Here is a 16,634-nt window from a genome sequence, read left to right as displayed (position 1 = left end):
CGTGGCCCGCTGTCGCCGCGCGCTGTCGGCATATCCCCTCCACTGTCGTATAAAAAAGAAAGTAGATAGAGAGATAAAGAAAAGAGAGAGAGAGAGAGAGAGAGAGAGAGAGAGAGAGTAAAGGAGAAAATAAAAAGCTAAGAAGAAAAGAGAGCTCTGGCATTATTTTATTTCATTTTGAAAATATGTAAAAAACTATTGCTGCATGGAAATATTCGTTTGCAAGACGTAGTTATTAATCTATGATATCCTAACTTGAATTTTATTAAAGCTTGACAAGTGTATATGTAATAAATCTTTATTAAAACAAGTATACATATAATTCTATTAATTAAGTCCAATATGTACGCTTGATATATCGTTGACAAATCATTTCGTGTGTAGGCAATTTATATAATTTAAACATCTATATCCAGTTAAGAAATAATCTCATAACTATTGATCTCATATGAATTGCAACAACAATCGCAACAAATTGATCCTGATTTAGTTATTCATCTTCCATTTTTCCATTTCTAATTTATAAATCCTGTTTGAGAAAATGTAGAATGAGAATAAGATTAATCAGAATCAATATTAACTGCAATTGGTGCAACCAACTTACAATATTGCCTATATATATTATAGAAATATTTTATTTACAAAATTACAATGAATCGATCCCGCTCTGTTAAAGGACAAGACCTTGATAAGAGAGTCCATCGGAGTCTGGCGATTCCATCCTATTTCTTAAATGCTCTAACGTATTTGCTAAATGTTTCTGTATTTGATCGGTTTCTTCGCTCGCTTCCAGATTGGGAAGTTCCTCTCTAATTTTCGCAATCACTTGATTCAATATTTGCACGGTTACCTAGAAAAAAAATTAATTAGAGTAATAATTAAAAAAAATTTATACGCTATCCTATATTTGCAGAATTATCTTACAGCTGTGTTTCCTTTTTCGTAGAAGTAAATGTAGTGATTCAGCAGCTCCACATACAGTTGTACTTGCACAGACGTGTCCATGCACTGGCTCGCTATCCTAATACCTTTTTTCAAGCAGTCCAATACTTTACCACCTTCTTGCATCTGAAAATTGTAATTTCTCGTATAATTATTTTACGTCTACGTTTATTTCATATGATTTGTTAAAAGTGATCAAAGTTAGATTTGTACCTCTTTCCCGCCTGTAGCCAAAGACTTTCCAGACCAAAATATATGCGAACAAGTGGCGACTCCCCGACACTGATCAGGCTTCCTCAACAATTTGCTGGCATACAAAGCGCACTGATTGCGTACAGGCTCTGCGTTTTCCTCGCCGAAGCAACTCATTTGCTCGAATGTGGCAATGATCAAGGTGATCGCTGCGAGCTGTGCCTTCGAGTCGCTTATTTCGTCCTCGTATATCGAGAACGCCTGGCTCATGAACTCGTAAGCAACCATTTCGAAATTATCAAAACGAATCTCGCCGATCGCTATTGCGCCTTGCAGAAATAGTCGTAAGGGTAGCTCGGCTAATTCGGCCTTCATTAACGCTGTGATGGTCGTGTGGCAGAACTGGAAAATTTTTTGACACTTCTTTTGCCACATGTCATCCTGAAAAGAAAGAGAAGAAACCACAGTTTGTATTGCTATTCAATAATCTTGCTTCACAAAGATGTACAATTATGTTACAAACCTGATCCTTCAATGCTTTGTACGTGAAGGCTAATTGATAACTTTGGAAAACTATGGGTGGTAGAGTGAATTTTATTCTTTTGTTACCGCCAGCGCTGAAATGTTTCCTCGCAGCGCTCAGTATCATATATTGCTGGTCCGGCGTTTCCGATTTGAAATGATGTATTAGTCTACCAAGCAATCCCTGTTCCTCGGCAAAATCTTCGGGATCTTCCTCTATATTGGGCTGATCTGGCTGATCTTGAACCAGGGAGGTCACCATCGAGAGCACTGCGTCCACTTGCTCTTGCATCGGAATCAACGTTTCGTTCTCCAGAATATTCGTTATTATGTATATAGCCAGTGACTTCCTGCCCTCATAATCGAAATACTCCAAAAGGGGCGCATAGTGCTCGAGCTTAAGAACAGTTAATATATTCTTGTAATTGTCTACGGGAATTTTCATTAATCTAACTAGTTCTCGTGAAACAGCACTATTGTACTCCAACCTAAGAAAAAAAAAAAGAAATTTATAATATACAGTGCAAATATATGTTAATTATTTAACATGCATAATATAAATTGTACTCACTTATCGACATTTTGTTTCTGGAATATTTGAACCGTTGTAAGCAAGACTTTATCCACGTAATCTACGCGATCGGGATAGCACTTGTGTGCCAAGTTTATGAGTGCCACTTGGAGGGACACTATATCCTCGGGAGGCATATCTTGTCTCGTCTATGAAGAGATTTTTTTATATAAGATATATATATATAATATAAATTAAGTAAATGCTTTAAAGTATAATGTAATATTCCGTGACTATTCTCAGACTTAAACTAGGTGTGAGTAAGGAACAATTTGATTTTTCAATCATGATATTTCATTTGATGTGCAGTATCTAATAATCATCGAATAGTCATTCTAGTCGTAAACGTAATGAAATTTAATCTATTTAATCGATACCTGTATGATAGTTGCAATTTGATCACTAAATACGTCAAACAATTTGACGTCTTGTGGAATTCCTGGCACTTGGTTTGGACTTCCCGGCCCACCTACACCGTCGGACCGTTGACTGAAGGCTGCAAGTCGATCGATCAACGATATAATTATGTTTTTCACATTCACTCCATTTTGCAATTCCGCACAGGACTTCAGAAACGCGTTCAACGTTTGTAAGTGGAATTCATCGGGAAAGACCTACAAAATAAAAAAGAATATATAAAAATATATACAAGATATTAATTTTCTGATCATTGTTATTTTTAATATAAATCATTTTTGGCACATATAAGGACTTACTTGAATTATACACTCCATAAGATATTCCTGTGCTATTGCGTCCCTACAACTAACAACTTGCTCCAAGATTCCTGGTAATACAAGCTGAAAACAAATTAGCAGAAATTTTACCGAATTTAATAAAATTTGGTTGAAAAAAAGATTATGATTAGAGATTTTAAAAAATGTACCTTTTTATATTTATCCAACGTTACAGATTCCAGTTGACTGAGTCGTACAAGATTTGTTCCGACTAGAATTCTGAGCTCCTCTCTTTCCCTTTCTCTTCTTTCTTTGTCCCTACTGTGACCTTGATGTTGCATACGTACCCACAATTTGTTCATTTCAGCAAAATTCATCAGAACAAAATCTATGCTGTCGCGAACCTGAAAGTGAAATTGAACAGAAATAACAATTTGCACGAGAAAAATTTTTCAGTTTGCAAAATACATACAGTTCCATCTTCATCGTCGCCCTCGGTAACGTCTGGCAAAATATTCCTCGTGCATTGCAACAGATAATTCCTTAAGAACAGACCGCGCAGTGGATGCTGCACGCCTCTACACATTTCCACGAGGTCTCTCAGAAGATCTCTTTTCAAGCCCGGCGTTGTCTTGATGTAAACCAGTCCAACAGTGATAAGTAAATAGCTGGAATAGTAATCAAAATATCTCATTTTTCAATGGAAAGAATAACAACGTGAAGTTACAAGGCAGATACATACAGTCTGGGCACAATATTGCCAACGTATTGTACCAATTCGTAGAGATCCGTAACTTTCCTCCCTTTTTGAAATTCGTCCAACAAATAGAGCTCCAGGTGCCGCAACTCATCCGTGATTGCCATGTCTAATCATAGTTGTTATAAGGAATATTTACAATTGTCAAACGTCAAAGCCATGTGCTGATACCGAATACAATTCGAGCACTGTCATTAAATAATTAACAAGGATACACAATTCGTAGTAGCTCTTCGGACTCAGAAGAGAGGTCCTGAGTTCTCCCAGCATGGTAGAGGCATGTTTCAGCGCGTCCATTAGTTTGGTCTTGTCCAGGCAGTGCTTCATCTGGAAAGCCTGGACCTTCACCACGCCGATCGCGTCCTCCAGCAATTTCTCCTGTTCCTCCATGCCTGATATAGCGGGTGTCATTGGCTGCGAGAAAAACAAAGATACCTACCAGGCACACCAGGTAGTACCATGCTAGGTAAGCCATCCAACTCAAGCATGCACTACGGATGCAATGGGAAATACATTGTCGAAACAGGGACAGCTAAATCTATTTGTAAAAAGTGGACACTGACAGCAGTGACAGCGAAGCAAGGAGAGAACACAACTCATAATGCCAGACGATACATATAATTACCTCCAACTAGCCATAGTATAGGAATTTGTACATTAAATCATTAAAACTTGACGAATTATTAAGAAACTGTTTTCGGAGCAAACATCAAATCATAATAACTGTCAAAACAGACCACAGTAATAAAATCACAGTATAACAACAAGACATACATTTTCTTTGTGACTTACGTAAGCGTTGATTGATTCGTACAGAAATAAAAAAAATTAAGCATTTTCATTTTTATATCATTGAAAGCCTCGACGAAGCACTCCTCAAACACTTGCGTAAACGGATAACCTGTACAACGCTACGCTAATACGTCGCGGGATGATTAGTACCACATGGATCGAATCTAAAGGAGACTACTTGTCCTAGCAAGCGAAATTGCGAAAACATGCAATCTCAAAATTCTACGACTCTTACCATTGTCTTGAGAAGAAATATACACAATTATTTGTCGCACACACGCCTTGGCGACTTTGATTGACAGGACATCAGATACGCCCGACTCCGCCAGAGTTCCATGGAATGCCGAAGTATATAGCTGATAACTGATAGAATAATCGCTCACCGGGACTTTTCCGTTGCCGTGTATAAATGTATTTTATCCGTTTACAAAATGTACATTTTAAAAACTTACAAATTGAAATGCAAATAAACAAAAGCAAAAATTTACACATGTAAAATTCAATAAATACATCAGATTGAATTAAACGAATATAAAAAACGAGAAACAAAAAACTTGGCGACAATAATAAACTGCCGATAATTTTTATAAATTATTTAAAAAATTTATTTTTTAAATTTTAAAACATCAAAAAATATTAAAAATAGAAAATTTTATCTTTTATGCATATATATTATTTATAAATTATATTTTATTATATTTATTATTATCCGTTGTCATGTATAAATGCATGGTATAAAGACAAGGGTATGCTCGTCTAAGGGTGTCTCGTACTCAATGGTACAGCGCTTGTAGGCATTGTGGTAGTGTGGACCAAACTAAACAAAAAAGTCCTGTATCATTTTGCGATTTTTACAATAGTTATCGAGATACTAATAATTAAAAATAAAATTTACGCCAAGTATATACAAGTATATCGTACATTAAGTACATCTTATCTAAACCAAAAATATTATTTTAACAAATAAAAGTTGTCCAAAAACAAATATGAGATCATACAAGTATTTTATTAGACATAGAGACAAAAATATTTTATTTCAAACCACAAAAATATTTTTTTAATAAATCGTTTAAATTTTTAAAATTATATGCAGCAAAAGTTCAATGCCATTGTCTTTCCAAATAACTTTAAGTTTCGTAAAACAGTTAAAGTTATTAAAATGATCAATAGAATTATAGTAAAGCAAAAACTTGGCCATTATGTAAAATTTTTTCTGTTTTTAAAATGATTAGTATCTCAATAACTATTGCGAAGATCACAAATAATAAACTAAAAATAAAATAATAAATATACTGTCAATAAATTTTATAAATTATTAATTAAAAGAAATTATTTAATTTTTTGATTTTAAAATGTTTTAAAAAAATATTTAAAATAGAAAATCATATCTTTTATGTATTAATTAATATATATTTCATTATATATATATATATATATATAATTTGATATATATATATACATATAATAAAATGGAGTAAGGAATGAAGAGATGCAGTTACAATAAATATGCAATTAGACTTTTGCCAGGTACAAATATATTTATTGTAACCCAATGTACACAGGGCTATGTCTGATTATCCAAAGAGTGTGGATTTGTAGGAGTCTGCTCCTAGTGAATAAATAACCTTTCTGTGAATCAATGCCAACAATAGCGAGGCGATTGGTAAAGTGTAAAATATTATTTAACCTTCAGCGATCTCATATATATATCCAACTCATCTTCCGATTCGTTTTGATCATTGCACTCATTATGTGGAAGAACAGTTTCAGGGGCTTCTGAATCAAAGTACTTTTCCTCCTCATCTTGATTCCTTAATTCTACGTTATCATAAGCTTCATTATCGTCTGTAGTACTGAAAACAAATAATAAAAAATATAAACTAAACTGTCACATTTAAAATCTGTAAAAATAGTTGCAGTTTTCTATGATTTTTAGTTATGAAAAATTATAAAACAACAAACGTCTATCATTTGTAAATCACTATTCAAAAACTATAATTCAATGCGAAATAAATATTATATCTTTACAAGACATAACGTTTCAATTTTTATCTTTTATATTTACATACATGTATATTAAGAGACATAGAGTAATTAATCACATAAATTATAAAAATTTACTACAAAAATATTATGTTAATGATAAACTAATTAAGTTTATATTAAAATATTCCAAAAGATCCGTAAACATTTATTATAAACCTTTTATATCATATTTATTGATTAGCACAACATATACCTGTAATCGAAATCCCTATCTTTACCATCCAGAAAACTTTGGTACATGTTTGTAACAAACTCTTGTCTAAATAACTTTATTTCTTCATTCGATATTTTATGTACTTTATTTTGTAATCTCTCTCCCTGTTCTTTTTTTTTCTTTTTTTCTCTACTCCTATCCTTGTGTTTTGTTACATCCACAACTTCACCCCATTGGTAATGTTTCTGTTCTGTTTCCTTTGTCTCGGATTCAACGCTATCATCATCATCATCATCATTTGAATCGTCCGAATCACTCTCTTCTCGTGTCTCGTCCTCTTCCCTCTGTTGAGACTCCAAATGGTTTTGTAATTTATTCCTCTCGATGGTTTCCATAAGTACATCCACATAACTTGCGCTCTTCGTGTCGATGTTGTCCCTAGCCTCCCTCTCCTCCCTCGTCAGATACCGCCCCACCAGGTGCTCGTACAACAGTGGATTTCTCCTCATCATCTCGCGCTCGCTGAAGTACTCGCCCTTCTCTATCAGCGTCTTCAGAGCCTCGTACCGTCTGTTCTTGACGTCGATGTGCCGGGTGGAGTTGTTGAAGTATCTCCGCAGCCTGCTCACATGATAGACCGTCTCGTACTCCTGACTCCTGCCGAAGTACTCCAGATGCTCCATCCTCATGTAACGTCCGAATTTGGAGAGGAACAAGCAGTGACTCCTCTCCAACAGCTTCCCCGCTATGGCGCGCTTCTCCTCGAACGACAGCTCGGGCTCCTCCTTCTGCTGGCTCTTGAAGATCGCTTTGCTGTTGGCCACGTGATCCAGCAGCTCGTCCCCAAGAGCATCTCTCTTCACGTCCGACACAGGAAGGTCCACGCTCTGTTTACCGTTGCCGGCGTTGCCGTCCTCACTCCCGTCCAACGGGGGCTTCCCTTCCGTCCCAAGAGTCATGTTTTCCCGCCGGCTGCTCGACTCGTCGACCTCGCTCATCAGAGACTCAGAGTCTTCTTCTTCTTTTTCTTCTTGTAGCCCTTGTCAGATCCCAGAATCAGAGTCAAGCGAGACGGGGACGGGGACGAGCTGCGATTCGCGAGATGAATCAGCCGAGATGAATCACTTTTGTGTACTCAGTGTTGTTGTATTGTTTTGCTGCAGGTAGGTACGAAGGTTAACCTATAAGCCGAGGGAGGGACACAACTCTCATCGTCCGGCGTCTGCCTCTCCACAGCGGAATCACGCTTGTGTCGCTCGTGATAAGTAAGATAAACGAGAGATAAATAGACACACGTATTCTCAGTGCACACGTTCTCGGCTCTATCCAGAATGCGCCGCGAAAACTTGCGTCCTCGGAGACAGTCGTCCATCCGCGCCCCGCGGTCTGCGTCGCTGCGTGTCGATTGTTACCAAGGGAAACATAACCTCTCCGAGTGATTCAGAGCAGAGTGATTCGCCGATGTCGAAAGCGCAGCGAGACGTGATGCGAGCAAGGAGGAGACGATAAATACTGCGGGTTTTATTGCTCGCGTGCGCTTCAATATATTTATGGAAATTCCTCGGCCGACAGGTACGTTTTTCCGATTAACGACGCTAATCTCTACAATGTTTATCGACGTATTAATAAGCCTCTTATCAGTTCCTATAATTGATTATCAATCTATCGATCAAGCCAATCGCGTGCCATGGTATGTATTATTTTACAGTTTCTCGCGTCGCGAATATATAATATGCTGCCCAAAATATATTTATATTAATAAACGATTATGTTATTCAACGGACGAGCGATTTGAAAATTTGAAAGCTGTAATAATCTTTTTAAACAAAAAAAACAGTAAATAATATTTTATTATATCTGTATTTTATTCTTATATACTTTTTGTTTTGTTTCGAATATATTTCGAAGAAATTTTTCTTCGTACTTAGAAGAAAAAAATATGTGCCTGCAATATCGCAGCAATGCCATACACTATACAGGTTTATGTTTATATGCCACGCTTGTACGTTTTGATATAAATGGTTCACGTTGGACTCAACAATATTTGTTTAACCTATTAAAGATAAAGATTTCTTAATCGTGAGTTAATTATAATTGCAATATTGCAGCATGGCGGAGAATTGGTTGGATGATGTGGAGAGATGGAAGTGGAACTGGACCGAGTTGTGTGGACGTCGTGGTGACATTGATCCATTGAATCCCGAAACGCATGACTTAAGTATATGTTTCCAGCAGCTCTGTCTTCAGGTAATGCGATAAAACCTTAATCTCGCATTCGAGGGTGAAAAGCAACAAGATTTTAACTTCGAGCGATTTGCTTGCACAAGTGAAATTTATTTCTCAATTTCCAGATACCAGTATTAGCTCTCATAGCTATAATTTCTGCGTACCACTGTGGAAAAAGTCGTCCACACACGTCCTCGTCTCGGCGACAGCACGCTATAAACATAAGGATCCTAATTACAATATGCCTCGTGATATTGCCTGTCATAAGGGCATACATTATTTTGACTAACACCTTCATACCTCTGGTGCACGACGAGGTGCAAGACCACAGCACGCCAGTTCCCAGGAGATTGGACGTTTCCGTTCACACGAGCGTAAATTCGTCGTTGGAGGACGAAACGGATATCATAAGCAGGATACGCGATGGATTGAATCGCACTCTTAGATTTGCCGAGTCAATCTTGTCGCCAGAGAGCGGCGTTGGGAACACCGTTACGACTCCCGCTGCATCGTATATCGATAATTACGAGTCGAATGTCACCGACAAATCCACCTCCGCTAAGCCGGTGGATTATCTCGTGGCGGGAACCGAAGGTTTAGCATGGGTTGTACACCTTTGTTTTATCTTAAGCCTGAAACGTGGACGCAATTCGAACCCACGTGGGCCGGTGTTAATGCGAGCATTGATATTTCTTCTGATCGTCGTTTCCGGGCTGTTGTTGCGCAGCCACATCAATAACAGGTCTAAAGACGAGGTTTTGCCGAATTTATCATTGGGATTCAGTATCACCGTGGTCGCTCTCCTGATACTGTACGCCGTGACATTGATACCCGGTTCTGGCAGGCCGGCACAGACGAGAGCACCGCGAAATGCCACAGTGAGCCGTTATATAATTATCTGGCGTCTTTCGTCAATCCGCGTTTCTGATTGTCCGAAAATACTCAAGTTGCAAAACTTACTTAATTGCCTGCGATATCTGAAATTGTTGAATTATCGAATACGCGGAGATATCACGGATGAATGTGTTTGTAGGTAGGAGAACGCACTGCACTACTGAGTAGCCCCACTTCTTCGTACGTACAATTTCCGGACGAGCACGATCCGAGCTACCTCGGAATAGCTATGGAAGATACAACCATCTTTTCTAAACTTCTGTTCCACTGGGTGACACCGCTGATGGAAAAGGGTGTGAAGGGGTTGCTAAATCATCCCGATGATTTATACGATTTACCCGATCAGATCGGCACCAATGTAATCAGTCATAAAATTGACAAATGCTTACACAGCATGGTAAACAAAAAGGCTTAAAATAATCCTGCAATTCATTTATGATAAAACTATTTTGAAATATTTTAAATATTTCTATCACACGTGATAATCGTTTTGCAAGTTACTTAATTCTCGTAATAATCTTCGTAATCTTGCGAAATGTTGCAGCCGAAAACTGCGAACAACGGAGTCGAAAGTAACTCGGAAATACCGCTTCATCCGAACGTAAAAGTAGTTACAAAAAAAGTGACGCTGTTCTACTTGCTGCATCAATGCTTTGGCTGGGAATTTTACGCAGTTGGAATATTAAAGTTTATCGCAGATTGCAGCTCGTTTATGGGACCAATATTATTAAATAGATTGATAGGTTTCATTGAAGATAGAAATGAGCCGATCTCACATGGATACCTATATGCGTCCCTTATAATACTGAGTGCTATAATTGGTATAAAATCGAAACTTTTCGAAATTTCTTAAATATTATGCCACATGAATTACAATAATAATGTTTTAGGCGCCTTTTGTAATACGCACTTTACATTTTGGATGTCTGTTGTGGGCTTGAAATTTCGTTCTGCAATTATCACTTTAGTCTATCGAAAAACGTTGCATTCTTCTAACACTGATTTAAACTCCAATTTTAATTTTGGCGAAATTGTTAATTTTATGAGCACCGATAGCGACAGATTGGTCAATAGCTGCCCTAGTTTTCATACGTTCTGGAGTATACCGTTACAGGTAATTATTTGATATAGGTATGAATCCGTTTTTTTTTTCATTAAGAAAACTTATTGTTCTCTATTTCAAGTAAACTTAACTCTTTATTGTCATTTCTTAAAAGATGAAACTAAAAAATTTTTTTGTTTTTAGTTATTCGTGACACTGTATCTTCTGCATAAGCAAATCGGAGTTTCGTTTTTAGCCGGTGTTGCGTTTTCAGTAGTACTTATACCAATTAATAAAATAATAGCAAGTAAAATTGCCAAACTCAGCACTAAACTGATGGAATATAAAGATCAAAGAGTGAAGCTGATGGGGGAGGTACTGCGCGGGATAACTACAATTAAAGTTAACGTATGGGAGGAGCACTTCTTACGAAATATCTTCAGTTAGTATGCTTTTACATAAATATAATTTCTTGCTTTTTCAGCATTTTTATCGAAACATTTCTTTTTTTCTTTTACGCAGAGATAAGGGAGAATGAAGTAAAATATTTACGAGGTAGAAAATATTTAGATGCCCTTTGTGTTTATTTCTGGGCAACTACACCTGTTATTATCGCAATACTGACGTTTGCAACGTACGTATTGCTCGGAAATGAACTAGATGCCAAAACGGTTTTTACCAGTATGGCGTTGTTGAACATGTTAATAGGACCTTTAAATGCGTTTCCATGGGTTCTAAACGGCCTTACGGAAGCGTGGGTGTCTCTTAAGAGAATTCAAAGAATGCTGGATGTATGTATATTAAAATTATATAATAGATATATTAAATTATATATAATATAACGCATAAAATGCATAAAATAACACTCGCATAATAACAATCCATAAAACGCACTCTTGCATCTGGAGATACTCAGTTATTATTTTATTAATTTAGCTACCGGACATGGACGCGTCATTGTATTATACAGATATTACTCCTGACGTTGATTTATTGCTGCAAAATGTAACATTAACTGTGAACCGTCCGAGGAATAACGATATTGCTACAAATGCAAGCCCGAAGGTTGTGTCTCCATCTTCAAGCACCGACATTAAGAAAAGCGTTACCTTCGAAGACGACGACGTTTTCGCCTTGTATAATATTAATTTATCTATACAAAAGGTAAGAATAAATTTTATTTAAGATTTTTCCAGGGACGTGTGCTGTTTCATATTCACATATTTTGCGCAGGGACAATTGATTGGCGTTATGGGCAAGATTGGAAGCGGAAAAACTTTACTCTTAGACGGCATTTTAGCGGAAATTACCAAAACCAGTGGAATAATTGCGGTTAATGATGACCACAAAGGTTTTGGATATGTGAAACAAAATCCTTGGCTGCAACGCGGTACAATCCGAGATAATATTCTGTTTGGTAAACCATATGACCATAACAAATACAAGTAAGCATTGCAATATTGATGCCAACGATACATTTTCTTATAATTACATAAGTTATAGTTTGATTGATTTATTTACAACAGGAACATTTTAAATGCTTGCGCGCTCACGTCCGATTTGAATTCACTGCCCAACAAAGACTTGACGGCCGTTGGCGAAGCCGGGAACACTTTAAGCGGCGGCCAAAAGACGAGGATTTCCCTGGCTCGCGCTATATATGCGGATAAAGATATTTATTTGTTAGACGACATATTAGCGACATTGGACGTCAAAGTTGCCCGACACGTTTTCCAGCATGTGATTCTGGGCTTGCTACGAAACAAAACCAGAATACTGTGCACGCATCAGACTCAGTACTTGGTTCATGCAGATTTGGTTATCGAGATGTCGAAAGGAAAAATTATTAATCAAGGAAAACCGAGCGACGTGCTGCCCGATTTGGAGGATTATCTTCTGTCGTCGGATTCCGTCGAGTCCGACATGGACGTCGCCTCTATAAGGGCACTGCCGAATGAATTTAATCTATCGGAAAAAGAGGTGGATCCATTGCTTGACAAGGAAGCGACCGAGAAGGGGACAGTACATTTCTCGGTGTATGCATGCTACCTCAAGGCCACAGGGCGATACTTGGCGATTTCGATATTTCTCTCTATGATTCTGATGCAAAGCTCGAAAAACTTTACGGACTTGTGGCTGTCGTACTGGGTGACGCACGCTAACGCCACAGCGGCTAATTCAACCGACACGTCCAGACTTGGGAAATTGCAGCTCTATTACGACAATTACGGCCTCCACGATACGAGGTATTACTTAATAGTTTACAGCCTGCTGGCTGTATTCAATTCCATCTTCACTCTAATTAGAGCTTTCATCTTCGCGTACGGTGGGCTACAAGCAGCCATAACAATGCACAAGCAACTCGTAAGGATAGTTATGCGGGTAAATATGAACTAGAGATATAAAATAATTGTTATTTTAATTAAGAATTTACTATAGAGTTTTTTTTTAAATATAGGCAAGAACAATATTTTTCGATATTCAACCGGTCGGTAGGATCATAAATAGATTCTCGTCCGATACATATACGATCGATGATTCTTTGCCTTTTATTTCTAACATTTTGTTGGCGCATCTGTTTGGCTTGGTTGCTACCATTATAGTTACAGCTTATGGACTACCGTGGATCTTCCTGGTATTAGCACCCCTTGTACCCGTTTATCATTGGATCCAAAATCATTACAGGTATTATTGCAAATTGATACAAATATAATCATTAATAATTATAATATATTAATTAGAATTATATAAATATAACAAACAAGTAGATGTAATTTTTATTTTCTCTATAAGCAATTTCGCGATATCAACCTCACTCTTTTTCAATCCCTCAAAAACTAAATTTGTGTAACGTAACGCATTAATTATAAATAGTGTATAAGTAGATTAAATTATAAGTCGATATGAAGTAAAATTAAATAATATCAAAGCGGAGTCATACTGAAATAAAATGGTAAATTTAAAAAATTAATAAAAATAAAACGCAGTCATCAAATGTAGATATATAATTTTGTCCAGAAAGAAATGTGTACTAAAATTGTCTAATGAACTCCATGGTCAAAAATTCGGTATCCCGAATTGTAAATTATACGTGACGTTAAATTAATGTCTCAAGTTATCGTGTCGAACAAGAAAGTTTGTTAAACAAATTTCCATGATAATATAAAGTGTCTTAAATTTGTGACGTGCTCTGGTCCGTATTTTGTTACGTGTTATAATTAACGCGTTGCGTTACACGAATTGAGTTTTTGAGGCGATTGAGAAAGACCTAGTGAGGTTGAAACTGAAGTATCGCGAAATTGTGCTTATAGAGAAAATAAAAGTGTTAAAATTACATCTATTTGTTTGCTCGTCTTTGGCCCGATTCTTAATTATATTGTCTTTACAATAACGAGCTATTTATTATTATATAAATATAATAATATAATAATTTGTTGAAACTAATATTTCCAAATTATATTCCAGATTAACGTCGAGAGAGGTAAAACGATTATCCAGTGTCACGCTGTCTCCCTTGTACGCCCATTTCAATGAAACTTTGAGCGGCCTGACGAGCATTAGAGCCTTCCGCACCGTACCTCGCTTCAAACAGGAAAACGAATTGCTACTGGAAGCCAATCAGAAAACGCAGTTTGCCTCTATAGCCGCCGCTCAGTGGCTCGCACTGAGATTACAGTTTATCGGTGTCGCCCTTTTGGCCGGAGTCAGCATTATGGCAGTTTTACAACATCAATATAACATAGCCGATCCTGGTTTAATCGGTTTAGCGATCACGTACGCGTTGTCAGTAACGGGATTGTTAACTGGGGTGGTGAACTCCTTTACTGAAACTGAGAGAGAAATGATTGCGGTGGAACGAGTCAAGCAGTATTTAGATAACATTCCGATCGAGAACACAATGGGCACTAACCCGCCTTACGCGTGGCCTAGTCAGGGTGTTATAGAGTTCAGAGAAGTCGTTTTGAAGTACAGGTAATAGCTTTGAACTTTTGGTTCAAGAGCAATACGTGCTTATTTGAGAAACGTTATTTATCACATTTGCAGAGATCACTTGGTGCCATCGTTGAGGGAAGTAACGTTTGTCACGCGACCAGCGGAGAAAATAGGCGTCGTTGGTCGAACCGGTGCTGGAAAGAGTTCATTGCTAGCCTCATTATTCAGACTAACAGAGATCAATTCTGGAAGTATATTAATTGACAATGTGAATATTCAATCGTTGTCACTGAAAGCGTTGAGGTAATATTCAGTGAACTTGCGAAGAAGAATAACTCGCTGCATGTTGCGATAATTGCGAAAAAAAAAATATCATTCCAGATCCCGTCTAGCTATTATACCTCAAAACCCGTTTCTCTTCTCGGGTACCATTCGAGAGAACGTGGACCCGCTGGATCAGTACACCGACATGCATATATACAAGACCCTCGAGAAGTGTAGAGTGCATTCTTTAGTTTATCGATTGGGTGGGCTGGGCGCAATCTTGGACGAAGGTGGCAGTAATCTCAGCGCCGGTCAGAGACAATTGTTCTGCTTAGTCAGGGCTGTGCTGCATAACGCTAAGGTACTTCTTGCCGTTCGAGAAAGCCGACGCGAACATTCGCTCGTATCAGTATAATAGCCTTGATACTTATTTATCGCCCGCAGATTGTCTGCATTGACGAGGCCACCGCGAATGTAGATCAGGAGACGGACAAATTTATTCAAGCGACAATAAAGTCTTCCTTCCAAAGTGCGACAGTCATTACGATTGCCCATAGAATAAGAACGATTATGCATTGTGATAGGTATTTCAAACTTTCAGATTTAAGCGTTTACTCAATTAATTTGCAGATATAAAAAACCTGATCAGTTTTTTTTTTTTTTTATGTAATTATCGCTAACTTCTGTCTAAAAGCCTATTTCTCCTTTTCACTCAGAGTTCTAGTGATGGGGGACGGTGAGGTGCTGGAATTCGACGAGCCGAATTTATTGATTCAGAATGCCGATTCCTACTTTTACCAGTTGGCTAGCCAAGAATTTTCGGATCAAGAGTGATGAAGCGCACGAGGCAATTTGATTGTGTGTAATAAATACATCTAGTATTAAACACGGTGATTATATACATATAATGCATTGTGTGCACGATAGAATATTTCCAGAGAGACGAATTATTTTCGTATGAATATGACAGGATTTTACGTTTTTCTTTAAGAAAAAACTAAGAGTGACATCTATGAAAGATACATTTTTATTTATGAACTATTTAATGTATATTAATATTACGACTGTTACTTTAAATAACTAATTTAATAAATAATTAAATAAGCTAGTTTTTAAGTTTAAATATTAATTATTAGAAAATCTGAGATTTAATTAACATTTATACGAAGATGACAAGATTATTCATCTATATTTTATATACAAATAAATATCCAGTAAAAAAAAATCGAATATTTTATCAATCTCCTATAATTTATACAATTTACGTATTTAGATAATCTTCGCAAAAAATTTGATTAAAGCTCTTATTTAGAAATATCGATTTCTCAGAGATTTGTAACTGCTGTATAATTGTGGAAATATTAAATTGGCATTATTCCGAGTTGTGCCTCGAGAAGCAGTTTATCCGAGGAACGCGCGGCCGGCGCGATTTATATCGTAATTAGAAATACACGCTGTTAAAGGCAAACGTTTTACAATACAATGTTTCGTGGAGTTAATTAAAGCTTCGTGTGCACGCCTTGCGCGGGCCACGTTCGTGCCTGTGTGTATGCGTGTTTGCGTCGGTATTTGTGCGAGCTCGAGGAGCGGCGCAATGTATCCCGATGATATCCGGCATTCAG

The 16,634-nt window shown here is 37.2% G+C and overlaps 3 protein-coding genes across 5 annotated transcripts; 1 reads left to right on the top strand and 2 right to left on the bottom strand.

The window, feature by feature from the left end:
* Window positions 1-282: 282 nt before the first annotated feature.
* LOC105451844 (vacuolar protein sorting-associated protein 35) lies at window positions 283-4,815 on the bottom strand. 2 transcript variants are annotated; one of them, XM_011692532.1, is made up of 12 exons: window positions 4,689-4,815; window positions 3,877-4,096; window positions 3,647-3,770; window positions 3,377-3,572; window positions 3,114-3,308; window positions 2,944-3,027; window positions 2,605-2,841; window positions 2,228-2,376; window positions 1,658-2,144; window positions 1,156-1,575; window positions 925-1,068; window positions 283-850 (listed from the first exon to the last, which is right to left on the bottom strand). In XM_011692532.1, the coding sequence occupies exons 1-12, from the start codon at window positions 4,689-4,691 to the stop codon at window positions 671-673; spliced, it is 2,439 nt and encodes an 812-aa protein (XP_011690834.1). In that variant the 5' UTR covers window positions 4,692-4,815; the 3' UTR covers window positions 283-670. The 2 variants fall into 2 exon arrangements, with proteins under 2 accessions (XP_011690834.1, XP_011690835.1); XM_011692533.1 differs by having other exon boundaries at window positions 3,877-4,075.
* A 1,156-nt stretch (window positions 4,816-5,971) lies between these two features.
* LOC105451842 (coiled-coil domain-containing protein 97) lies at window positions 5,972-7,671 on the bottom strand. Its single transcript, XM_011692528.1, has 3 exons — window positions 6,693-7,671; window positions 6,141-6,306; window positions 5,972-6,062 (listed from the first exon to the last, which is right to left on the bottom strand). The coding sequence occupies exons 1-3, from the start codon at window positions 7,649-7,651 to the stop codon at window positions 6,018-6,020; spliced, it is 1,170 nt and encodes a 389-aa protein (XP_011690830.1). The 5' UTR covers window positions 7,652-7,671; the 3' UTR covers window positions 5,972-6,017.
* Window positions 7,672-8,139: 468 nt separating this feature from the next.
* On the top strand, window positions 8,140-16,107 carry LOC105451843 (multidrug resistance-associated protein 7). 2 transcript variants are annotated; one of them, XM_011692530.1, is made up of 17 exons: window positions 8,140-8,225; window positions 8,762-8,900; window positions 9,005-9,757; window positions 9,913-10,170; window positions 10,318-10,594; window positions 10,664-10,887; window positions 11,020-11,257; window positions 11,338-11,606; window positions 11,752-11,979; window positions 12,049-12,260; window positions 12,342-13,197; window positions 13,274-13,500; window positions 14,281-14,787; window positions 14,860-15,051; window positions 15,130-15,373; window positions 15,457-15,596; window positions 15,729-16,107. In XM_011692530.1, exons 2-17 carry the CDS (start codon window positions 8,763-8,765, stop codon window positions 15,844-15,846), a joined length of 4,881 nt encoding a protein of 1,626 aa, XP_011690832.1. In that variant the 5' UTR covers window positions 8,140-8,225; window position 8,762; the 3' UTR covers window positions 15,847-16,107. The 2 variants fall into 2 exon arrangements, with proteins under 2 accessions (XP_011690832.1, XP_011690833.1); XM_011692531.1 differs by lacking the exon at window positions 8,140-8,225 and adding an exon at window positions 8,236-8,489.
* The last annotated feature ends 527 nt before the right edge of the window (window positions 16,108-16,634 follow it).

Source organism: Wasmannia auropunctata, unplaced genomic scaffold, assembly GCF_000956235.1.
Source record: "Wasmannia auropunctata unplaced genomic scaffold, wasmannia.A_1.0 LD336043.1, whole genome shotgun sequence".
NCBI lineage: Eukaryota > Metazoa > Arthropoda > Insecta > Hymenoptera > Formicidae > Wasmannia > Wasmannia auropunctata.
The sequence above is the reverse complement of the archived record's forward strand: the minus strand, read 5'-3'. Positions and strand labels throughout refer to the sequence as shown.